We start from the raw sequence: 26285 nt of genomic DNA, 5'->3' as shown, positions 1-26285 counted from the left end.
GTGAAAATATAAATATGTATCACAACTTTGGTTCCCACATTCCGATCCGATTACTCCTATTATGACTCTATATATTTATCATGTGAACCCTTTGCTGCTAAACTGCCCTATTGTATAATAACTGCCTCCACGGATGGAAGGATAAATAGATAGAAAGAAATCATCAGGTATTTTTCCACTCATAATGTACTGGACTTTTCCAGAGTCATCACTTCCTGCTACTGCACGGCAGGACTACATCATCCAAAGTCCCCGTCTGCAATCCATGCTTCCTTCCAACATTCACTTCCCCTTTTTCCAGGAGCCACAATGCGCTTACAAATAGCCCTCGGACGTGGAAAACCTCTCATTTGTGCGAGGGCGTGTGAGCAACCCAGTGAGAAAGGGCTTCCTCCCTTTGCTTTAAGGTTCTGCTGCACCTCCACTGGCCTCTGTGGAATGTCATCCTGCAGTCACAATGACCTGCCTTCACGTGCAATTTCAGGTTGTAACGACAGAAGCATCCAGGGGTCAGGGAGCAAGTATTTGATTCATGCCACGTATCCAATGGATGCTGGGAAACATGAAAGGCTGTATAAAAAGAATACTTGTAATCGCCCTCACGTACAAATTCCTTCACACAAAAGCAAATAAATAAGACAGAGACAGTTAAAATAAAACAGGTATAGACAAAACATGGATGTGGCCACCGTGTCATGGACTATCATTTAATTGTTTGCCCTAAAGTATACCCTCCTTTTTCATCCTTATTGCTTGTAATGAGTACCATGTTTACCAATTGAAGATGCTCGAAACCAGCAACTGAGACCATAAACTCGTCAACAAAGTGTTTCCTGAGGTCACCGGTCAAGTGATCAGTAGGGTCATTTTCCCATTTAATGCTAACCAATCTGACTTATTCTTGCAACAACATGGCTAGCCCCCCTACTGGCCATTTGAAAGAATGCAAGCCACTTTCGCATTCAGTTGACTTTTCGGACCCAGAGCCAAATTCCATACCCTAATATAGAATTTATGCAGTTGTTGTACTGTGTTGTCTTGTGACTTTTATTCTCTGTTGTTCCATATTTAATTGTGTGTAAGAAAGCAAAGTGTAAAAGTATGTGGGCGATCGTGGCTCAAGAGTTGGGAGTTCGCCTTGAAATCGGAAGGTTGCCGGTTTGAGCCCCGGCTAGGACAGTCTCGGTCGTTGTGTCCTTGGGCAAGACACTTCACCCGTTGCCTACTGGTGGTGGTCAGAGGGCCCGGTGGCGCCAGTGTCCGGCAGCCTCGCCAGTGCGCCCCAGGGTGGCTGTGGCTACAATGTAGCTTGCCATCACCAGTGTGTGGATGACTGGATATGTAAAGTGCTTTGGGGTCCTTATGGACTAGTAAAGCGCTATATAAATACAGGCCATTTATTCCTTTGGCAAAGTTTAAACATTTTCTCAGGACATGTCTACTTTTGTATGTATAGTTGTTCAACTGTTTGTTAATACAAACATTTAATCAACATGGGAGCAACTCAGTGCATTTAGGCATGCAGACACAATTGAGAGGTCCTGCCGAAGTTTAAACCGAGCCTCAGAACAGGGAAGACAGGTTATTTAAGTAAGTCTGAACATGGTGTGTTAGTTGGTCCCAGAGGGGCTGGTCTGAGTTTTTCAAAACTGCTGATTTGCTGGGATTTTCCCACGCAACCATCTCTAGTGTTTACAGAGAATAGTCTGACAAAGAGAAAATATCCAGTGACCAGCAGTTCTCTAGGCAAAAATGCCTTGTTAATGTCAGAGGTCTGAGGAGAATGGCCAGACTTCGTCGGCCTGATAGGAAGGCAACAGTAACTCAAATAAACACTTGTTAAAATCAAGACATGCAGAAGAGCATTGCTGAATGCACAAAATGTCAAACCTTGAAGCAAATGGGCAACAGCAGTAGAAGATCACCCCGCAGGAGACTCTTGTCAGCTAAGAACAAACTGAGGCTACAGTTCACACAGGCTCACCAAAATTGGACAATAAATGGATCCATATTCCCTCATATCAACCGTTGAGGCTGGTGGTGGCAGTGTAATTGTTTGGGCAATGCTTTTTTTCTTCTTTTTTCCTTGTAGCACTTGAGCACTGTTTTAATGACACAGACTGGCCGAGTATTATTACTGAACGTGTCCACGTCTTTATGACCACTGTGTGCCCATCTTCTGATGGCCGCTTCCACCAGTTTAATGCATCATGTCACAAAGCTCAGATACTCAAACTGGTTTCTTGACCATGTTGAGGAGTTCACACTACTTAAAAGGCCTCATGTCAATATTTACCAGCATCTCTGAGAAACCTTGTTGAGCCTGTGCCATGAAGAATTAAGTTCTGAAGGCAAAAGCGGTTCAACCTGATACTAGCAAGTAGGGTATCCAATGAGTATATACTGTACTGTATTGTACAGCAGTGGGTTCACATGATAAATATGTGGTGTCATGTTTTAATATTAAGGGTTTTTTTGTGTTTGGTTCAGTAAAAAAGAAAAAAGAAAGTATTTTGCTTCTCAAAGAAAGAAACAATAAAATAAAAATAAAGGGCACCAGATAATGAGGAGAGCACTTGGGTGCAACCCGGGAGAAAAGGAGAGTGCAGCTAGTCACTGAGAAGACATCCGGTCTCTGGTCTGTGAACAAAGCCGTCCAAACGGAGAACAAAGCAGGAATCTGGAGCTGGGATATTACAGACTGGTTGGCCCCTCAGTGTGGAAGTGTACGTGCCGCAGAGCAGGGCTCCGGTTATAGAATGACACTGGGGGCGGGGTGGGTTTCTTTGGTGGTCTGTGTGTCAGCTGTCAATTTGTCTGAGACGTGCAGGTCATACGCACTCATTTGCTGTTCTTTGCTGTAGTTTTAACTTAAGCTAACCTTAAACCTGTCTCCTTCATGGCATTTTTACTATCTGTTACCTCTTCTCGCTTTGTTTCCTCCAGTTTGCCTTTTCCTACTTATGACCACTACCCTTATGCTCTGCCTCCACCCTCCTTATGGTGTCCTTCACTCGTCCCCTCCATCCTTCAAATCTTGGTAGGCAGCAGAACAATATCCATAGGGTCATGGTGACCGGCAGCCCCCTTCACGTGGTTACTTCCTGCTATTGTCTCTGGTCCTACTACCGATTGGCTCCTACACTCTATTAACCGCACACATACTGGATTAATCATCATTGTACTCTGTTCTGCTCTGGGCTCTGGCTTGGGAGAAAGACTGGAGCCATGCTTACATGCATGCATGAAAGCACAATACCATGGGAAATGTATGACCACTCACACAGAGGTATTCAATACGTCACCAGTGACTTGACCTGTTTTATCACATATGAGTGGCAGAAAGAATATGGAGTGGTGTATGCAAAAGCATAAAATATATCGTAGTGGAACGCCAAAAATTAATTGGTTCGTTGATTTTAATCCCTTTTAATCAAATTTTATGGTCTTTTTTTAAAGAAACGGTGTAGCACACTCTCCGTGAGTTTAGGTTTTTGTCACAGTAATTATTCCTACTCTTCATAGAGACCTTTCTCCGAGAAGTAATTTGACAGGAATTCCCAAAGCTTCACAAGTGTACTTAGTACAGTCTTCACTGAATATGTTTGCTTGTTGAACTTTAGAAGATGCATACTTTCTTGTAGACACTTAGTTAGGCTGATATGTCAGTCAATATTAGCTATTTGCCAATCTATTAGTATAAACATTTATAATTGCTAATAAATAAAACTTTAAAATTTCAAGTTTAGAAGGGGGAAATGCACTTTATCCATGTTTTGAATGTTGAGCTTGCATAGTTTATCCACCAGAGGGCAGTCTGCAAAGTATTTAGGTCATTAACATACCTGTGGACTAGCTGAGCCAATCAGAGTCAGGCAGAGTGTAAATAAATAATCCAGTCCAATAAGGACTCATGTAACAAATGGTAGAGAAATCTGTGTTTGAAAGAAAAAAATATACAACTTGATGTATCAGATTCTTAATTATTAACTATTGTTATCAGTATGGGCCGTAAAAATTAGTTGGGCTCTAGTATAAAGAGAATTGCCAATGTTTTAATGATTTGTGTGTGTGTGTGTGTGTGTGTGTGTGTGTGTGTGTGTGTGTGTGTGTGTTTGTCGAAGCAATACTATAATACTTACATTGCCACGCACCTTTAGTTTCTCGTGATTAACGCATTATGTCTTTTTTTGGACGCACCTACCCCCTCGGCAGCTGCTCACAATAGGCTCTGATGAATCAAGCGTGTCAGTATGTGTAGTAATCTTTGCAATTGAGCTCACAATCATCAGACATGTGGCTCTTTTGACAGCTTGCTGTTTTACGTCAGAATTTTTTGTCCTACTGTGGTCCTCTGAGAAATAGGCTCAGCCAATTAGCGGTAACGTGGCCTTTAAAGGTTTCCTCGGGGTAAGTCTAGGGAGAGCTTTCATCTAATGCTTGTTACTTTCAGATCATCCTGGATAAACGCAGACACCAACCATATTCTTATACACAGCAGAAGTCCACTCATAAAGGCAGTGTTGTTTTAAGACAGACTTAAAAATGCCATACCTGCACTTTAATCATAATAAATTGCATTCCTGTGCGCTTATTCCTAAGGAATGAGGTAATCTTAAGTTTGCGATTACGGATTGTAAAGTTTCACTGTAAGAAGCAGCAAAATGTCTTCATAAAAATGTATATATGCTATTTGCAGGTCTTTATAAATATACTAAAAGAAATATCACACAGACACACACACAGAGTATTGGGATGTAGAGAGAACATATGATTGAAGCCTTTTTTCATTATTCTGAGAGCTGCCAAGAGCACAGCTATATGCACTTAAAACCCGCTGCAGCAGCAGTTAATTTCTATAGGGTACTACAGTTTTTCTCCCTTTTTCAGTCTCCGACACTTTGATCCTGCAGTGTTCTCCATATCCTCCAGTAGCAAGACCCCTGAGTTCTTTGATGTACCTGTCTCAGCATCTGTGGCGCTGGCCTCTGATCACTTATTAAATGAGACATGAATGTCAGGACCTCACATCTTTGCCTCTTATCACAGATCATCCTGTATACACGACCGTGGCAGCTCTAAATCTCCTCTGTCTGTACTGTTAGCATGCATCAGCTACAGACTAAGTTACATGAAAGGCAATGCGTATCATGAAACATGAAGGAAATCCTGTACTAGAGGGGTTTTATAGATTCTGAATACTAGCGTGACAAGATGGTCCGATAAAAAAGATCCAGGATCAGCATGTTACTGCTAATTTATCTCTTCCTGCTACTTAAATCTAACGGTAGAAATGCCATCTTTCATCATATAAAGTTAGTAAGTTAAAGTAATAAGAGTGCTAATAGTTTGCTTTTCGTGAATAATTTATAAAATGAAATCACTTAGTGCTGTAAAAGTCACACTGTGTGTAAAATTTCATATAGTACTATGCAAAAGTCACCCTATATTTCTTTATACTTACATATGTTTCAGTAAATCCTAATTTTCCTATGAAAGGATACATGGAAATACAGTAAATAGGACAAAACAGTTTGTACAATTTTAGCTAACTTGAAAGTCAAAATTTGGTATGGCCTCCTTTATTCTTCAAAGCTCTTCTTTGGATGTTGGCTGCCTTTTGTTCCTTTTGTCAAGGTGATCCCACACTGCTTAATATTGTTGAGGTCTGGGCTCTGGGGAGGCCAATCCTGGTGTGCTTTTACCAATGTTTGGGATAATTGTCATAATACTTAACGTAATTTTCTTGGTTAACTCCATCTTTTGATGAGATCCCCAACATCACTGCCTGAAACACAACCCCAAGTTGGATACATGACTCCATCAGCATAGCTGCTGATTCTCAGTCCAGTTCTTGTTTCTCTTTCTTAACAATGGCTTCTGGACAGCCACCCTTCCACTGAGACCATTTCTGTTGAGGCTTTGGCAAACAGTAGATGGATGAACTGAAGAGCCAGATGCATCTCTCGGTTCTCCTATTTCTTAAGCATATGACTCAGATAATGTTCATCTGATGTAGTTTTTAAGCCTGCTAGTAACAAAGTTAAACAAAGAAACTGTTTAAAATCTACCCCCCACCCCACCCCACCCCACCCCACCCCACAAAAGACAAAAACTTCCAACTCTAATTTCCTTACAGACACAGAAAGGAGCGTTATTTGTTTGGTTTGGCCTGTGAATGAAACGTTGAGGAACGTTTTTGTATTTTCATTTTACGTGCCTGCTGTCTTGTATTGACAGCGGCTTTTGCTCTCAACAACCTGTCCTGTAATGCCACCCTTGGGTCAGCTTTAAATTTATTGCTTTTGGCTGAAAGCCCTTGCAACATAAATAAACTAAGAGAAACAATGGAGCGACTCAATAAGCATCATACCAGAATTGTTACAAAGCAGAAGGGAAAGGAAGACATGCATTTCATTTTCTATGCTATAGCAGACAAAGTTCTATAATCTTTATTCTCCATTTCCATTCTCCACATTTCCACCCTGTTAACATTTCTCATTTCCTTACTTTCCTTCCTTGCAACTTATACTCCTTCCATACTCACAATTGTTATGAATGGATCAACAATGGCATTTGACCTGGTACGTGACCGTTTAGGCAACTCTTTAGAAAAACTGAATCCTCTCAAATGCTACTAAGTATTAGTGGGGCCAGACCAGTGAAACTACATGATAAATGTGTGAAATTGGAGAAACTGACATTTTTATATAGCAGACAGTTTAAAAACAGACACTTTTCTGTCATTTAATTATTTATCTGTTACTTAATTACTTTTGTGTAGTATAAGGAGAGTCTTTATCAATAGGAAAAGATGTAAAACGCATGAAAATATTGTTCAAAGTTCTAAATTTATAGTCACATTTTACAGTCACGTTTTTGGAATTTCAGTTCAATTAAATTCAGTTTTATCTATACAGCACCAAAACACAACAACAATTGCCTCAAGGCGTTTTATTTTGTAAGGTAGCCCCTAAACTCGTATTTTTTACATATCAACTGAATTTGCACTTTATTTCAGCTACATGAAATGCTAGTAGTTGTTTAGCGTGTTATTAAGCACTAATTATCTGGACATCTGCGAGCTTTGACTTTAAACTTTGCTAGCTTGCTACCATTAGCTAATAACTAGCTAATAGCTAATAACACTCCACACTTTCATCCAAATATGGCAGCTTCTGGCTCCAAAATGACAAAATATTATGGTGGCAGCTAAAATGCTAACATCAAAACTTCAGTATGCATAGTTCAATTTTAGATAGGTTGATCTTTTTTTTTTTTTTTTTTTTTTTTACCTCTATTACTAACATTGACAGGAATGTCGACAGGAAAGTATTAGCAAGGGGGAATGATGCAGGACATGAGAGCTATAATAGCATCCCATGTTTCACTGGTACCTAAACGAAATAGGTTTCTAAACAGGTTTTCCTTTTTTTTTTCAATTTATAATTGAGCTGGATGGAAAAAAAACAAGCACTATCCACTAACTATAATTAATGACTACTGTGTGCCAAAGTCAGAACAAATGCGTGGCAGAGGTGCTGCTCATGTTTCAGACTGCTCCTGGTGCAGATGAACACCTGAAGGTAACAGTCTGAAGGAATCTGCGTGGTTGTTTTAGGCAGTCCTGTAACCATGTCAGCCTGTGTCTAAAGAAAATTCCAAGATGCTAATGATGACAAAGAGTTCACAACCCAACTCCAGAGTGAATTATTTACTGTGATTTATGTGCTAACCTGTGAATGTCCTTGGCATGCTACAGGACCAGACTTCCCCTGAAGGCGGACGCGCAACACCCAACCGCAAAACACAATACACGCATAAAAGAGACACCACAGTCAGGCCTGTAAAATTCAAGCTGATTTATATTTCAGCTGTTGGCACGCTGTTTGACATCTGAGACTCGATGTTGTTTTAAACTTGGAAAAACTTGAGTTTGATGGTTTACATCACCATGCTGTTTACTTTTCTACAAAATAAGGCTGCGTACTACACATGCATATCCACAACTGAAGTCTAAAACTGAAGACTGCAGGAACGATCATTGTTAGCTATTAAAATGCGTGTGTTGTGCCAGCTCTGGCTTGTTAAGGCTTCAAGTGATGAATGTTTTAAAAGGAAGCTCTGCCTTCACATTAGCAGGACTCGAGCCCTCATCACTGCCAGCCCCTTTATTGCCGACTACTTCAAGCATATAAAATCCAAATTAAAAATATTCCTCAAATTTAGCTGTCATGAGTCTGAATCCTCATTATTAGCCCTAATTGTTCAATGGACGATAAAATTAAGAGTCTGAATAAAAGACTATTGACAGTGGTGATGAAAGGGGTTAATCCTTCTTTCGTCATTTTTTGTAGCACAGCTCGTCATTCATCTCCACCAGTGTATCGTAATCTTTGAAGAGCTACATTTGTTTTAAAAAACATACAGATGTGATCAGATCCACAGATAAAAATCAGTCTCATTTTCTATCAGCTCTTGCGCAGGCAGTCCCTCCCCTCCATCCTTGTCACGTCCACAGGGCTAGCACGGCCTGCCTCGAGGTGAGAGGTCTTCTGGCTGGGGACCAGGACAGTATGGGTCCTCACTTTGATCTGCCTTAAACTGGCTGCTACCTGCAGATAGCATATTCACACATGCAGCTGCTTGAGAGGCAATTCTACATTTCTCGTTTCCTGTCTCTCGATCACGCCTCTCTTATCTGATAGAAACTACTCACATTTTTTTCTATTTTTCTATTAATAGCGCTTTCTAATGAGATCTAACTAGCAATAGGAAATGCAGCAAGTAGAGAGTTTAAGAAATATGTGGTGGTGGTGGTGGGGTGTGTGTGTGTGCGCGCGTGCACTCACTGTCATCTGGTTACCATTTGAGGGCAGAATTATAGCTAATGATATCCTAGAGGAGAACTACAGTAGCTAAACATGCAACAGTTTCTCCGTTTTCCTCCCTCTCAGATCATTCCAGTGGTAAGAAGAGTTAAATTATGAGGGAACAAAGGCAGAGTCTATAATATGGGTTAGTTTGTTAGAGGCTAAAAGCATGTGTTTATTTACATTTCCAGACTCTTTGCATCTCAGATTTCCATCAGAATTCAACTATAATAATTTTGGGCTCTTCAGTTTTTCTTCTGAGTGTTTTTAGATGATGTCTGAGTTTGCAGTGCGATGCTGTACAGGTATGTTCTGTACTCTGTGTGTACTCACAGTCCTTGGAGGAAGTTTATGAAAGGCTGGCATAAGTCATTACAGGACTAAAGAACCGCTGACAAACATTTTTTGTAACACAGTTTTCTTTTCACTTTATCTCACTCTTCTGTAATATATGGAAACCAAAGCTTGCAGCTCTAAAAAGTTCTCTCTCGTGTTACTTCTAAACCAGAGTGGTCATACATATACCAACCAGAATTGGCTTGCCAGGGTATCCAGTCTAGTGCACTGACTGGATCACTTCGCAGTGTGCCAAAAAAAAACTACAGGGGAGGATGTTTTTTTTGTTTTGTGCACTAGAACGTATTGTGTTAGAAGTTGTTAAGAATGCATCATGTCACACGTGGTTGTCTGAACATTTAAATTCATCCAAACCGCAGGTATGAGTCATTATCAGTTTTACGGCAGTCTTACCAAAGCAAGCCAAGGAGCCATGCTGGTGCATGTCTTTATAATGACAGCAGACTGAATTAAAAAAAAACCAAAACAACAACAACAACAATTGAGACCAATTCTTAAATTGTTCTAACTTCTCGACGTCTCAGGCTGTTTATGATCTATTGTGTAAATGGATGATTCGTTAAATGTATTCCTAACATTAAAATAACGGCAGAAATGTACTGATATTTTAGTTATTTTGCATTGAATTAAAAAGTCTAAGAGTCCTGTTTCATGTCAAGGTAAACTAAAAAAAATGGGAACAAAATATTAAAAGTGCTCATGTGATCATTATCAAAAGGCATTATTGTCATTATACGGTCGATATTATCAAGTCATGAGACAAAAAAAATCTTTGAGATTTAATATCGACCGTATTTTTTGTCATTCTTGTATGTAGAAGAAGAAAATGATGATACAGTATTATACAGCATCGACCAAAGACTGCACAGCACTCTGCCTCATGCACCTTTTTTTAAAATCCTGTCCTGTCTGGTAGCTTTTGCAATCAGAATTATGATCTGAATGCACTGTTGTGCCAAACGAGCCAGGTTCAGCTCTATAAATTCTGATTAGGCTCCTCTTGTTCAGGGTTTATCTGACTATTTCTTCATTTCTGGTCATTGTATTTAAAGTTATTATATTATATGTGGTATACATTATGTCAATGTCTAAGGCAGGACAGGATAGAGTACAAATAGAAATACACAACGTGTCGCCAACTGCTGCACCTGTAAGGAAAAAAAACATACAACACCTGGGACACAGAAATTCGAAAGTGTGTGTGTGTGTGTGTGTGTGTGTGTGTGTGTGTGTGTGTGTGTGTGTGTGTGTGTGTGTGTGTGTGTGTGTGTGTCACACAACGTACTTGAAAATGAGGGTGGGAGACCTGAAACCAGGAGTACCAAGCCTCCTGCACTCACTCTTATTGCACACTGCATGTGCTAGTCCTGCCTGTAACCATGGTAACAGCGCATAATGATGATGTTTGACTGACGGGGCTGATGTTTAATGGATGGCAGACAGTCTTATGTCCTTTTCACAAGAAGTGAACTGTGTAAGTAAGACATCCAACACAGTGTGCATTGGAAATATCCATGTTAGAACTAACTGTAAAAACATACTCATGTTTCTTATTTGTTTGATTATACTTTGTCGCTTCCAATGCAGGGCACCTTGTGCTATTTATTAAAACCCTGGGAAGTGTTAAGTCTTGATTTAAACTAAAGAACATTAATAACTGTTCCTCGTCCCTCAATGAATTATTGTTTGTTTTCATATCTCTGCTGTTTTCACCTGCACAAAAGTGAGGATATCCTGCTTTCCTCTTTCCTATTACATTTTAAACAGAACATATTTGAGTTCAGTTATTGGTACAATAAAAAAAGAGGCTTATAATAGCTTTTGTCTCTCTCTTATCCATTTTTATGCAGTTTTAGACACTTGGCTTCTTTTTAATACATTTGTATGATGATTGCTGGTGCTCAACTTCTAATGATTCCAGAGTGCATAAACACACACACACACACACACACACACGCACACACACACACACACACACACACACACACACACACACACACAATGTACTGGTCATTATTGAGTAAATTACTGAGTGTGTCTGTTTGCAGTGAATGACATGAGGCAGTGGATTTTCGCCATAGCCATCCTATTACTGTACAGTTTGTCAAAGTCATGCCTGCGAAAAACTAATCACAATCAATAACTCTCACTCAGCTATTACTGTGGTAATAGTTCAGTCATCCTTTGGAAATGAAAAGGATGTTTGAAATCCTTGTTTGAAGCAGCCGATCAAAGAGATCTTCAAGGACAACTCTACATACTATAGGTGGATCAAACAGTTCCAGGAACTCCCTGAGGATCACTGCCCAGCAGGGAGCTCCGAAGAGAGATGGCTTATGCCTTAAAGGGATTTTTTTTTTTCTGTTTTTATTTGCATGGCCAATGAGAACTCTACAGTGATGCAACAGCTATTCAGTTCAGTTTTAGGTTACTCATATAGCACCAAATTATAACAACGGTCTCATCAGGACTCTTTGCATTATAAGGTAAAGACCATACAGCACTAGAGAGAAAACCTCAACAATCAGACCTCCTCTAATGAGCAAGCACCAGTGGCGACAGTGGGAAGGAAAAAACCCATTTTAACAGGAAGAAATCGTCAACAGAAGCAGGCTCGGGGAAGGGCAGTAATACACCACAGCCGGTTGGGGCGAGCTGGTGGTTGGCAAAGGAACAACAGCAGCAATGACAGGATAGAAGATACTGTATCGCCAATAGAGTGTGTATGTTATATACTCTTAATGTCCAACAGGATATTTTTTTCTTTTTATTCTTCTTCTTGGGGCAGCACAGTTGTACAGTGATAAGCATTGTGGCCTCACAGTAAGTGGGTTTGAATCAAATGGTGGACTGGTGCCTTTCTGAGTGCAGTTTGCATGTTCTCCCTGTGCCTGTGTGGGTTCTCTCAGCGTATTTCAGCTTCCTCCCACAGTCCAAAAACATGCAAACAAGGTTAACTGGTGATTGGCTGTAGGTGTAAATGTGAGCGTGAATGGTTGTCTGTGTTAGCCATCTGTGACAAGATCGATGGATGTTCTCCTATTTGTAACACCTAAATAGAAAAGCTTTTAACAGAAAAATATTTATGCCAAAATGTGACACTTCATTTGAAATGTAGCATATTCTAGTTTCTAAAATAGTCCCTATTTAGCATGTGGCTAAAACAAAACCCAACCCTAAATTTAGATTGGTTGCTGATGAACCAACAGATGCTAAGAGGCCTTTAAGTCCCATGGCTATGGCCCTTCCGAGGGTAAGAGAGCTGCCATTTTACAGTGCGGAGCTGCCTACCTGAAATGCTTTTTGTGGCACAGACTCACAGCCTAGCTTTTCACACACAGCATGAGTGTGGTCTTTTTCTTTCTTCTAATCCTGTTTCTTTATTTTCTTCCTACATCACCATCTCTGTGAATACTTCAAGTATCAGGCTGAGAGAAAATTGCGAGCTTCATTTCATGAATGAAATTTTCAGTGTATTTCCTCCAGCACATATAGGCTCCACTCCCGGTCCATTTTCCCCCAATTTTGTTCAATTTTAAAACCAGAAGTTGTTTGCACAGCTGATGCGGTACTGAGATTTTTAAAAATGGGCGCTGGTCTTGTGAAAAAAATATGCTTGTGTCTTATCATGTGCTAGTGAGTATGTACCTTGAAGGACAGTTTGAAAAAGATCCTGAAAACAGGTTTCTATGAACTTCGATACTTCCTCATTTCAGAAGTATCACAAGCACAAACGTGGGGGGGGGGGACTTCCTCCATGACTTACAAGTACTGTGGAAAAAGTTCCAGCAGTCACACAAGCCTGAATAAAAATTGTTGGTCAACTATTACTGTGAGAATTCTTGTAGCAGTACTTTAGTCATCCTGTGGAAAGGAACAAGATGTTCAACACTCTTAACTCTCTTCACTCTCTTAAAATCAAAATCATCATCAAGGACAGTTCTAACTGTAGCTGTAGACATTTGTGCACATACTAGCAACTCAAGTGTGTTTTAATGGATTATTGTTGAAGTCATGTGTATATTCTTTATGCTAGTTTTGAAAGCAGCGATGCTTACTCTTACTCTGTGATTTGTCTTGTTACAGGTCTTCCCACCCCTTCCTAACGAGGCTGAGATTGCACACACCAAAAAGCTCTTCCGACGCAGGAGGAACGACCGACGGTAAGCCTACACACACACACACACACCTACCTCAGTAAGAGGAAACATTTTTCTGTGTTGGTGTCAGTGCAGTCAGGCCCATAGCCCTGACATCTCTCCCCATCCAAAGAAAAGTTGAGACAGTAATGCAGGTTCCACACTCCACTGCAGATGGGGAATAAAGAAAATGCACGGAGGAGACAAGTTTCTCCTCCATTTTCAAGTTGATTAGGTCTCTATAATAAAAAAGTGCCAGCTTTTTAGTCACTCGTTTTTGTGCCTACAATGTTCAAGTAATCTCAAGTCCAAACTAGGTTTCACACTGGCACATCTACTTTAATTGTATACAATGAAATCCAATTTCACCTAAGTCTGACTTCATTGAAACCAGGTCCTTAAAAGAAGAAAAGAAAAAAAAATCGCTCTCTCTCTCACTCTCTGCCCTGATGTCACTGGAAAACTGTTCTTCAGTTGCTAAGCGACCAGCGAAGAGAAAATATTGTGATTGTATTTGTGGTTTAAAAAGAGGAAATTGTCTCTAATTCAAATGGAAAAAAAGCACTTTTATCCTTGTTTTTAAGCTCAGAGGATAATTACTTTTGTCCAGAGCTTTTGTATTTATGTTTGATGGCCGCAGCAGCGAAGGCTTGGCAGAAAGAAAAGAACAAAAATATGGACCAACATCAGTTTGCTTGGGTTTTGGTCTATTTGTTTTTAAATGGGAAATATTAACACAAGACCATCCTGTTTTCTCGTGCACTCTGCTCCCAGGCAGTCTTACAGCTTACACGTTAGGGGAAGTTTTACATAGAGAAACTGCTGGCCTGTGTCTGGTTTATGCACAATTGTCAGGAATTTACACAACTCTCGTCTCATAAATTTGAATCTGCCGCCAACATTTGCATTCAGCCATCTGCGCCTGAATCCAACTGAAAAGGAATAACATTAAACGCGAAGAGGGATCTTGACAAGAAAACCTTGTCACAACCTTCTGTTAAATTTACATTCATTTACATTTAACCACAATGAATTACTTGGCAAACAGGTTTCTGCTGAATGACTTGTTGATGGTGGACTCTGGAAGTGTATTCACATTTTCAAACCATAAATTTCTTTCAGTGATGAGTGCATGCTGTCAAAGGTGCCACCAGGCTACCACTAGTGCTGTGCAATCAAATTTTGGTATTGATCCAATACCATTATCAATACATGGCCAGTATTACCAATACTGATATTTTTAACCTGCAAAGGCAGCTTGTGTAAGGGAGACCAGGGTATCATACTGTATGAGATGAATTACCTTCAATTCTGAACACATTTTTGTGACCACTAAACCACTGTGATTTTCACTTTCCATACAAAGTATCGATCCTATCATGCTACTATGGGTCTGATGCCAGTGATGCTAGCTACCACCCTAAGGCATCACAGTCACACAGGCCTAGAGGCAGCCCTCTGGAAACATCTAGTTGCTAGGGAAAGAAGTACACTCCCCTTTTCACAGTTTCCCTACCACTAGCTGAGTAAGTGGGGGGCGTTTGCAGACAAGTCAACATCTTCCATGCAGATTACAGGTGATTACGGGAATCTGCTAATAACCAAAGCAATCACAAAGAGCTTTTGAGGGCAGCACTTATGCCTCTTTGCTATCAATTTTACCTAGTGACAGCTGGCAACCTCTGCATACTACTCACCAACCAGACACATTTTTCCCTAACGACCTATCGTTGTCAGGGGTCTTTCCCCTAGTGACCGAGGGTTGCTGACCCGGTTGTGTTACTGGGAACTAAACTGTCTGTAAATCTTTTTTGGCCTGACCTACTTCGGAAGTTGATTAAAAATGAATGATAAACTATGGTTTCTTTCGCCCCTCATAAATCATCTTAATTCACTGTAGTTTAACTCCATATTTTCCCCCTGGTCCTCAGTAAACAACTGCTTTACACTAAAAAGAAGCATCACACAGAAAGCAAAATTAAGCTAAGGATGAAACATGTCAAATGAGGGATGAGGCAGAGGATAAAAAGCTGGGCGGACATGAAATGGGGATCAGTAGAGCTGGAAAAGCAGGGAGCAAAAAGGAAAAAGCCGTGATTGTTCTCACAAGCCAAACATGAAAGCAAATTATTATTTTTTTTAAACAATACAATTATTAATGAAAAAGAAAAGCTGGGAGTTGAGAGAAGAAGAGTGTGGAGTAGAGTTAAAGTGGAATGGCTAAAAGTAGGTGCAGATTTTATATGTAGAGGGTCAGGAGAATGAAAAAAAAAGTGATATGATTGGGTCATGCCAACAGAGCTACCTATTACAAAGCTAAAAGCCTTTCTACCGACATGTGGTTAGTAAGCAAAGCCAGTTAACAAAGTGAAAGGTCTTTATAAAGCTTAACATGTCTGCTCATCAAATGCATTTACCACATTTGTTTCTTTGTAAAACATGCTAATCTTTTCCTGTTATTGTGCAACTAAACACCAGCAGTCACTGTAAATGCAAACGTTGTATTTAGTGATTTATTTTGTCTAATGTCTCAACACAGCTGAGGTAGGAGAAGGAGAAAAAAAACATGAGCAAACGTGCTAAAAGCAGAAGATGTTGAAATATGGAAATAACTATTGATCATTTGACTATTTGTCCGAGGCATGCAGGCTGCGCTGAACAAAGCTCAAGAAAGAGAAACAGAGTGGGACTGAGAGATTGAGTAAAGGAAAAGTGTAGGCTGGCTGTGGCAGGAAGGAAAAGAAAGGGGAGGTAGTGCATGTGTTTCTACTTTAGTAGGCACGTCAAGCAGGGCTGAAATTAGTTGTGATTTACTGGAATGTGCTGCTTACCGCTTTCTGCTTCAAAACAGAAAAAGGGGGCAAAGAAAGAGCATAGCAGATCCTTTCTTCATCATACCTTAAAGTCTTTCTTTAAAAAGAAAAAACCCATTCTATTAATTAACAAGAAGCTTTTTACACATATTGACTTAATTTTGTCTTTGTTGGAAGAAGTGCACTTTCTCCACAGCATCACTTTAACTACTCACGACTAAACAAACAACAAACACTAATCGAGGATGATAAACATCCCATTTACAACACATCATAGCTGAAACCTGTTAAGTGTCATTGGAGCTGTTGAACTGAGAGTTGAAACGCTTTAAAAACAGTTTGTGTGGGACTAAATGTCACCACAATGACTAACAGTTCCGCTATCTTTATGATTTTTATGCTCTCAAATATGAGTAAACATCTGGGGCCAGAGGCATGAAATTGTGCACCAACAAAAAAATACAAAAAGAGAAAACCAGAAATGCACACTTTCTGTTAGATTTATGAAGATGAAAGTAGGCCTGGTTCCGTTTTTATACATCTCAGTTCTAGTACGAGCCTTATGTGCCCTGCTGAACTCACGATTTCATATCAGGGCTTATCCCCGCTCAGTGACTCATTAAGCCTGTGAAGTAAATGCATTGTGTGGCACTTGGCGATGTCTTTGAAGAGCTGTCATTACAAAACGACTGCGATTATTTATAGCACCTGTTTTATCGCGTGTATGCACACACTCACCGGCCACACGCTCGACGCAAATATCTAATCAGCCAATCACATGAAATCATCTCAAACTGGTTTCCTGAAAATGACAATGAGTTCACTGCACTCAGATGGCATGCACAGACTCCAGCAACTGTGTGATGCCGTCATGCCAATATGAGCCAAAGTCTCTGAGGAATGTTTCCAGCAACTTATTGAATCTGTGTCATAAAGAATTAAGGGAAAATGCGAAAGGGGTTACACCCAATACTAGCAAGTTTTAAATAATAAAGTGACCTGTGAGTGTATATGACATGTCATTTTAAGCCAACATCAGGTAAATGAGCCATACTGAATAATTGATAACCCTCCTATTAACCATAGCCAATATTTTGAGGGTTTTCCTTTTGTTTTGTTAACTAAATAGTCAAAATTATTTAATGTGAGTGATTCTCAAATTTAGAGTGATGGAAACTGCAAAATTATTTTTAAAAAAAATCATCAACATAGAATGCATTATACAGAAAATGGTGTGTGACAGACATCTGAAAGAGGTCTGCTGCTTCTTCTGCACCCACCATGAAACGCCTGCTTTACTGAGTGTAATCAATAAAAGCTCTGCATGCATGAATGCACACACGCTCAATATGCTTTGGACTTTTAAATCTCAAGACTTAGCAATGCAAATATTCAGTCAAGCAGTCGAAACCCATCTCCCCACAGTCCATTAGGCCAGCGTGCTGTGTTCTTTATGAAGCTTTGGCCCCGTTATTGACTCGTCTGGCCTCCGGGCGTCTTTCCCCTGGGCCGATCAATTGTCCAGTCTGGGTCAGCCGGTGGTTCCATGAATTCTCCATCCACATAACCGTGCACGGCAACAGTCGTGATTGATCATCAGCATCCTGCCTCCTCCAATGATCATGTCTGGCCATTAATTTCACCTTTTTAGTTACCTTAGCATTCTTTCTGTAGTTTTGTGCCTGTTGATTTTATGACCATTATCAACCTGTAGTTTTTGTTTGTTTCCCTCTTTGCCGCTTTGCTTTTCCTTCTCTTAAAACCTTCCGTTTCCTCCTTTTACACTCTCCATTAAATCCCCCCTGCTGTTTTCTACAAACTACTGCCACTGTACTCAACTCTTCATCCATCCTTCCAATCACCTGCACTGTGGCATCCCCATCTCTCTTGTCTGTAGAGCATTTGATCAGTTCACCCGAGACCAGTTAACCGTACTTCTGCCTACTGGCCCAGGGGGAAAGCGTCAAGTCTGCGCCAGGTTAGTGACAACATAAGAAAGATGCTCAGAACAAGACCTGAGTACAAAACGGTGGAAAGTGCATTTGATTGATTCTACTCAAGACACCCAGCGGTCAGATGATGGTGTGGTACTCACCCCCCCTTCAATCAAACACACAAATGGCTCCATATAATGAGGAGGTGGAGCCCGCCAGGCAACATCAAACACTAATTTAAACCGGTTAATACCTTCATATTACCAAACTCATCATCCTCAGACAAAAAAAAAGAAGTAATTTCTCATTTCATTAGAAGCTCGGTCACGCCAGAGTCAGGTCTGTTTCCAAGTAACAAGACAGTGCGAGATGAAATTTCATCAGTGGCCCCATCATTTATCCCTAATGCAAACATCTCTTTGGCATTAATATGACTGATGGGCGGTCAATCTGAGCAACGCTCTCTCTACCGCAGAGCTCACAGTCATTAAATATGATTTACATTTTATTTCATTCTCACTTTCACCCCTCATCACCAACACCAGTAGATCAGAATGGATTAGTGTTGAGCCTGAACTAACAGCTACTGTAAATATCTAATGAATCAAATCAGAGTGTGTGTGTGTGTGTGTGTGTGTGTGTGTGTGTGTGTGTGTGTGTGTGTGTGTGTGTGTGTGTGTGTGTGTGTGTGTGTGTGTCAAAGACAGACGTGTCATATTCCTCAGCTCTCTTGTCTTGCAGTGAGCAGCTTAGCAAATTAAACATCATCATTAGCACTGAAGTCCTAATCCATAAGGCATCTGATTCTTTAGTCTTAAACCTACAGTAAATACCCCTCAGGTGTAAACTCTCTCAAAAATAGAACTGCAGGACCATCTGTTTACAGCTCAGCCTAATCAAAAATGTAAAAAATAACTTGGACACCAAAGCGGGGACTGTTAAATTGGTCACTCACGATGACCATAAGCCAGATAATTTAGTGATTAAAATAAAGCACTGGTTAAAAAAATAAATATATTTTTTTAAATACAGGAAAAGTTACAGGGTAATTTTTTGATGCAAAAGAAAATCATTCCTGTGAAAGAGGCGCTGTCGTTCTTTACAGAGGGAACCGCTTCAATTAGCAGTGCAATTACAAACACGTCAGGCCAACGCAGATCAGGCTGAGACGGAATATTTATGAAGTGATGAAGGTAGGCTCTTTGGCAGAGGAGACTCACAAGATGAACTGTCTTCCAACCTCCCAGAGAGTGGAGGAGGGGGGCCGGGCGAGACATAAACCACATGAACACACGCACAAAAACGATAAATACGTTCACACAAACACTCCTTTACCGAGAGAGCTGCCAGACAGGAAAAAAAGCTAATTGTTTTTTTTATTACTGATGGAATCAATTATTTGTAGAAAAAAAATTCCTTAAATATCATGCGCAAAACTCTCTCTCCAAACCATGAATATTTCAGTTTACATTGCTTTAAAACAGAGAAAGCCGATCCTCACAGGACAACCTTGATCCAGCAAATGTTGGACAACTAAGCCTTAAATCCAACATAAAGTCTGTTGTGCTTTGTAATTTATTTAGTAACTTAACAGGCTATGCCTATCAGCGTGCCACTACCAGTTAATTGAACCATTTAAGTCAGGGGTGTCAAACACGGCCCGGGGGCCAGAATTGGCCCAACAGAGACTCCAATCTGGCCCACTGGATGGTTCTGAAAAATTAGAAGGACGGTGTCAATTTTAGACATTTAACTGTGTTTTCGTAGGTTTTACAGAGTTTGCTGCTGACAGACCTCCTCCACAGCCATTTATACGACTTAAGTATTTAAGTAATAGATTAAAAAAATTCAGTGAGAGAAATATTTCTGGGGTTTATTGCTTTTTTTTTTTTTTTTTAACAATGGTTTCAAAGTTAAAAAAGGACATTTTCTGTGAATTAACAAAAACTTTCTGTTCTGTAACTTTGCACATTTATTAACTACATTTTAAGCCCAAAGAGTCACGCTGATAGATTTCTTTCAACTACAGAAGTGTAGAAAAACTAAATATAAATAAATAATATCATGAAATATCTGAGCGATTCAATGTGTAGTTAATCGTCTATACATGGACAGACAGGTGAGTGGTGTGACCCACCATGTACGCAAAATGAGTTTGACGTTCCAGATTTAAGCTATTATTTAAATTGTCCTTATGCAGCACTTTTATACTGTAACTGAACACTCTTAGTGCTTTATACAACTTGCCTCATTCACACGAGCATAATTTTTTATCCTTTTTTTGTTTTGTTTTTTTAAACGCTAGTGCTTTCTATCTAACATTCATACTCCAAAGGATACATCTGCGTGCAGCTTGGTTTTAGTCTGTTGCCAAAGGATATTTGACGTGCAGACTGGAGCAGCCAGGGATCAAACCACCGACTTTCTGATTAGTAGATGACCCGCTGTACCTCCTGAGCTACAGCCGCCCCACCCCTCCACCATGACGTTTCATTGTATACGTTTTACTGGGTTCATGTACAATAAGCGCTTACCTTAAACAACCATATAGATGCTAATTTATAATATTTGGCAACTAGCTACTGTTCATTTGCAAGTAAAGTTTGTAACCACCTACACCAATATGCTAAACATACTGATTTCATTTCCTTCATTTACAGATCACATCAGTCAAAAATTAACATTAAATTGCCTACATGGATACAGTTAGGTATATCTAAACAAATGCTTGCTAGCTGCTGCTACCCTTTGAGCTAGTTCACTGGCTGAGGCAAATAATAGGTTGCCTTCTCAGTGCCAGGGTGACTAATCCCTTGGACCATATGTCAGCGGCTTGTCAAGCCCAGAGCCAGTGCAGCAAAAGGACACAGCAATGCAGGACAGGAAAACACAGACACACTGTGCGTCCACATGTAAGCAGGCACTGGGCTTTTGATTTTCTAGATGTAGTTCAGTAGTGGTGGGTTAGTGCTTTTGTGTAGAGGTTCTCACAAGAATAATGTTTGATCTTTGTGAGAAGGTGCGTCACAGTGTCACAGAGCCGTTTAAGATATAAGGCGGCTGCCATTTCATTACACTGCACCTAAAACTTGCCCTCATTTCAGGAAACAGCAGCGGCCTCACGGCGGCGGAGGTGGCGGAGGAGGGAAGAACCAGCCTCAGTCACCGCAGCAGCAGAGGGATCAAAACCAGCAGCAGTCCCCAAACCAGCAACAGCAGAGTTCAGCAGAACAGGGAGATAACAGAAACACTTGTGCCGGTCGACCCCCACGCCAGTATCAAGGAGGACATGGGCAGCGCCAAGGAGGGCCCTTACATCACGGATACAGCCAGAACCGGCGTTGGCACAACAATCAGAAAGGTCAGGGGCATGGACAGACAAACACTACCGGTGATAAAGGAGTACCCCCAAGAACAACCAAAGACAAAGAGACTGAGAATGTAAAACTGGGTGACGAGCACATGAGACCTCTTCTAGACTGCAGCAGCAAGAGTCTCAGTGAGTCACCCAAATCTGACTCGACGGCAAACACGACCGCTTTCGCCGATCTGACGGCTTACAAGGAATTTCCCAACACACCGCAAAGTGGAAAGGCAAGCGAGGGCCAGTCGGAGCAGCCCAAAATCTGCCTTCTGCAGTCGTCAAAGGAGAGGCTGAGGAGGAGACTAAAGGACAAGGTACTGAAAAGCTGCTTAGTGACTGTCAGTCAGTATTAAAGCAACCAGAACCAATGTGTATATACACACACAAACACAGTCACACGACACCATTTGCTCTCATGATTACCTTAATTATGTTCAAAAACATGGGTGCACTGTCATAATGTACACACATGGAGAAACACTTTCCTCCCTGCCTTGCTTGTCTGTTCATTTTTACAGCATTCAGGTTGACACACACACCCAGACTGGCAGGGAGGGGAGCACATGTTCTTACTAAGGAGGTGAAGGAACTAAACCAGCATTAGCTTAACAGTTTTTGATGTTTTCCCCTTTTCCCCAAACTGATGAGTTGGCCAACTGTAGCTGCCCCCCTACCCCCCCCTTTTTTCTCCTTACAGCTAATTCATTACCACCAGGAGACCATTGATTTGACAACACGGGACTTCCCAAGATGCAGCAAGGCAGGAATTAGTAAATATACCCTCTGTGATGCCAGTGAATCAGTGAAACCAGTCTAGAAGGGAACTTTTGGTTGATGGGATGCACCGAGAAATACATCTAATGTTTGCATCATCGTTGTTTGCAATAACGTTTTTTCCTAACTGGTGACAAAACCTGGTGTATTCGCAACATTTTGCAAAACCTTGACTGGGTTACAAGTCACGCGCTTTCAGCAGGGCTACACAATCTGTTGCTTGGCAGTAGTCTGATTGCAGACGATTTTAAATCACATATATTTTGCTACAACTCTGCGTGCACACGGCGAGATGAGCAGGGAACAGGTGGAAGGTGAATTTATTCATCTAATACGAGCAGCAGCAGGGCCTCCCGCTAGATCAGACTCAATTTTTTACTTTTTTTTCCCCCCAATACTCGAGCCACCTGAAATCGAGTGAAATGAAACGGCCACCTTGCTGCTCACGCTGGCCTCCTCGCATCAGTTTCTGCCAGGATTCCTCTGTGGCGAGAGGGATGGGGCAGGTGGGCCCGTCCTATTTCTGGTCACCAGTTTAGGAGGTGCATCTCTGCAACCCTTTCCCTGCTTTGTTAGAATGGTAGCTGAGCAAGGGAAACACATTATAATTGTGCCATGAGTCACCACCTTTTAAATGATAACGAACCCACTGCCTGCTTTGTTCTTTTCCCTCCTTTCACTCATACTCCTACACTTTTTTTTCCCAGTGGCATTGGCAGTTAACAATGGAAAACAATGTGTAACAATACAGTTAATAATACAGTTAATAGGTACAAAGGCTCAATGTAAGAAAAATGGATATACCTGTGATTTATCTCTCTTTTTCTAATCAGCTTAATTATAAACATAGTTATAAACTTGCCTTTGAACCAGAACGTTATTGGAAAAGGATATAGGAAAACTGGAAATACAGTATCAGTCATACCTGCCTTGGCTCACTCTATGTCTACTGAGCCAACATAGCAATAATCGGAGCCAGGGTGGCTATCCACTTAAAATGACACCCCAGATAGTGCTCTATGTGAAAAATCTTGAGTGGTTATGAATGTAAATTAGAGTTTCTGTGACAATTTCTGTGGGAGTGTCAAGGACATTGCATGATAGAAGAGGAATGTTTCAGCAAAAAAAAATAAAAAATAAAAAATCATCATATGACAGCTTATAAAGAAGAAAATGTTGAAAGCTGTGGCCCGTGTACGTCACTGAACTTAACTGCTGACCCTTTTTCCACTGACCAAGTCAGTCAACCCAGTACAAGAAGTGTCTGTACCCAAACATGGAACTGTCAGAGGTTATTGGGATGTGTTTCAACGAGAAATATAACAATGACTGGCACATGAAGCCAGGACTTTTTCTCTGCTGTGAGAGAACTTAGTAAAACAGAAAAAACCCAAAACAGAAATGTTCAATGGTGTTTAATTTCACATGAGAGATCATTACTAGTGAGAGCAATGCATCACTGTGAAACTGTACCATTTTTGAAGCATTTGCTATTTAAGCTACAAATGAGCTTTAATATGTCTGTCCACATATTCAGGACTTTAACTAGAGCAACTGTTCCCTAAGGAAAGAAACATGACTTCCTAAACATTCTCATTAACTCAACTTGCTTTGTCATTCATCGCAACTCATGTGTCAGATTAGCTGACATTTATTTCTCTGTAGGAACATCTGATTTGTGTTGAAATCTCCTGTGCTCTGAATCTAATATCATTATCCTCACCAACCACTTACATGCATTATCCCGTCTTTCCCCTCAGGAGGAAGCATGCGTGCAGCAGTCGGGCCCCGGATCACGGAATATGGACCGGCTAGTGGCGCTTCTCAACAGCATGAGGAGCAACAGCAGTGGAGTAGAGCAACAGCTGGCGTCCTTCATGGAGGAGGCGCAGTCCTCAGCCCGTTCGGAGGAAACCCTCGCTCAGGTGGTCGGCGCGATCTACTCCAAGGCCGTGTCGGACAGGAGCTTCGCGGCAACAGCTGCGAGGCTCTGCGACAAGATGGCGCTGTTCATGGTGGAGGGGACCAAGTTTAGATCGCTGCTGCTCAACATGCTGCAGGTGAGATGACAACAACGGCGTCCAAAGCTTATCCTGGCTCCTTAATGTTTTCTCTAAATACTGAAGCAGGTGTAATTTATTTATTTATTTATTTATTTATTTTTGGGGGGGGGGGGGATTTTTTAAAATAGTAACTTTTACTGAAAAAACGTTGTGTGCTAAACTGTTCTTAAAAAAACAACAGTGTTTGCAGCCATGTGCAATGAACTTGAAAGCCTGTTGCCTTTTGAAATAGCTGCTTTGAAGATGGGGATGAGGTCTGTGACCACTTGCAGTTAGTTAGTGTTTTTAAAACAACGTTGTTGCATCAAAAAAGGCAGATGGAGTCAGTCAGTAAGTCTGCAAGTGAATGGGGTGGCATTGGCAATTGTATCCAATCTGTTTGTGAGAACATGAGTAACTATGATAAACTGGGCAAAATGATAAATCTGGTAAATCTGAATTTAGATATTTTAAATCCATGTCACACTGTTGAGCTTCCAGCTAAACCATTTTTGCAGTTAATCATTAAAAATTAAGCAGAAAACAGTTTCATATTTAATTGTTGGTTGATTAACCAAAACAGCATTTTCAGATGAAGCAATAATGACCCAGAAAATCTTTTGTCCAGTCTATTGCTTTAATGTTTGAATCCCCCTGACTGTACCTGCCATTTTATGCCTTGAAATGCATGAGTTATTGTAAACAAGAAGTTTAAATAAGCATTAAACATCATATTTTATACTCTATGTTTTAACACAGGGGTAGGCAACTCCAGGCCTCGAGTGCCGGTGTCCTGCAGGTTTTAGATCGCACCCTGGGTTAACACACCTGAATCAAATGATTAGTTCATTACCAGGCCTCTGGAGAACTTCAAGAAATGCTGAGGAGTTGTTTAGCCCTTTAAATCAGCTGTGATGGATCATGGACACATCTAAAACCTCCAGGACACCGGCACTCGAGGCCTGGAGTTGCCTACCCCTGTTTTAACCTAATAATCTGTCATTTCAGCAGCTACTTTCAAGCTTTGCTTTTTTGAGAACGTTCAGGTGGAAGCCCACTGTGTGTGTTTGTGTGTGAGACGCCGTAAATGTCAGTGGGCACAGCAGCTAATCTAAACACCCAGGGGGGAAGAAAGAAACCCGTTCCCCCTTTTTCCTCTCCGTGTCTTCACTTAACTGCACTGTTCCAGTCTCGCACCCTCCGTGAAAACATCCCCTTCGCCGTTGCATACTTCACTCCCCCTTCCTCCTCATCCCTCATGAGCTCTGTATTCCAGAGCTGCCCCATCTTATCACCCTCCCCTCACCTAGAATGACACAGGCCACTGCCTCACTACTTCATCCTGCATAGTTCCCAAGTGCATCTCTCACCCGCCAAACTTTTCCTTTCGCCCTTCGCAAACTCCTGAGAGCAGCAGACAAACTAGAAGTAGACATACAACACATCCTTGATGCCGGCAAGGACTAAATGTTAACCCATCCGCTTCTATGCCCCCCCTGTACTCCTCTTGCCCTATGCTCTTCTTTTTCCTCCTCCCTTGAGCTTTAGTGTTTTTCCACCTCTTCCTTTAGATGCTAAACTTGTTTTTATCCCAAATCCAGCAGCAGTGAATCTTGCCTTGATCCTTTTACACCCCCCCCCCTTTTTTTTATTCACCCCCTCTTCATCTCAGCTGTCAGGTCCCTTCTTTTCTTTTATTCCTCACTTTAAAATCCACTTCCTAGCTAGCCAGCCAGCATGCCCCCCCTCCCCCCTTGTCTTTGACATTTTGACTTTTTTTTTTTTTTTGCTTTAAAACATTTTAAATGTCATAAGTGGGCTCATGAAAGCTTTAATTAATGATGCTGCTTTCAGGCCCCTGGATCTCAGTATGGGGTGGAATTACTGTGCGTCTGCTGTGGCTTTGCTTGAACATAGTCAGACTTTCTCATAATGAAATATTTAGCACAGCTCAGAAGTCCCAGGGGCCCCTTTTTGTCTATTACTGTT

At 41.0% G+C, this 26285-nt stretch overlaps 1 protein-coding gene across 5 annotated transcripts in view; it reads left to right on the top strand.

Annotated features, from left to right (window-relative positions):
* Positions 1–26285, top strand: part of ctif (CBP80/20-dependent translation initiation factor) — a 59887-nt gene that overhangs the window by 24109 nt on the left and 9493 nt on the right. For 4 of the 5 annotated variants that reach the window (XM_005720376.1, XM_013910150.1, XM_013910154.1 and 1 more), the window contains 4 exons: positions 13317–13393; positions 18080–18160; positions 21221–21794; positions 24015–24314. In XM_005720376.1, coding sequence (XP_005720433.1) covers positions 13317–13393; positions 18080–18160; positions 21221–21794; positions 24015–24314 — 1032 coding nt within the window. The remainder of the gene's footprint in view (positions 1–13316; positions 13394–18079; positions 18161–21220; positions 21795–24014; positions 24315–26285) is intronic. The other variant, XM_013910159.1, reaches the window with a different exon arrangement.

The sequence above is a fragment of the Pundamilia nyererei genome, unplaced genomic scaffold, assembly GCF_000239375.1.
Source record: "Pundamilia nyererei isolate P.nyererei 1_Seehausen unplaced genomic scaffold, PunNye1.0 scaffold00002, whole genome shotgun sequence".
Lineage (NCBI taxonomy): Eukaryota > Metazoa > Chordata > Actinopteri > Cichliformes > Cichlidae > Pundamilia > Pundamilia nyererei.
This window is presented reverse-complemented; position numbering and strand designations above follow the sequence as displayed.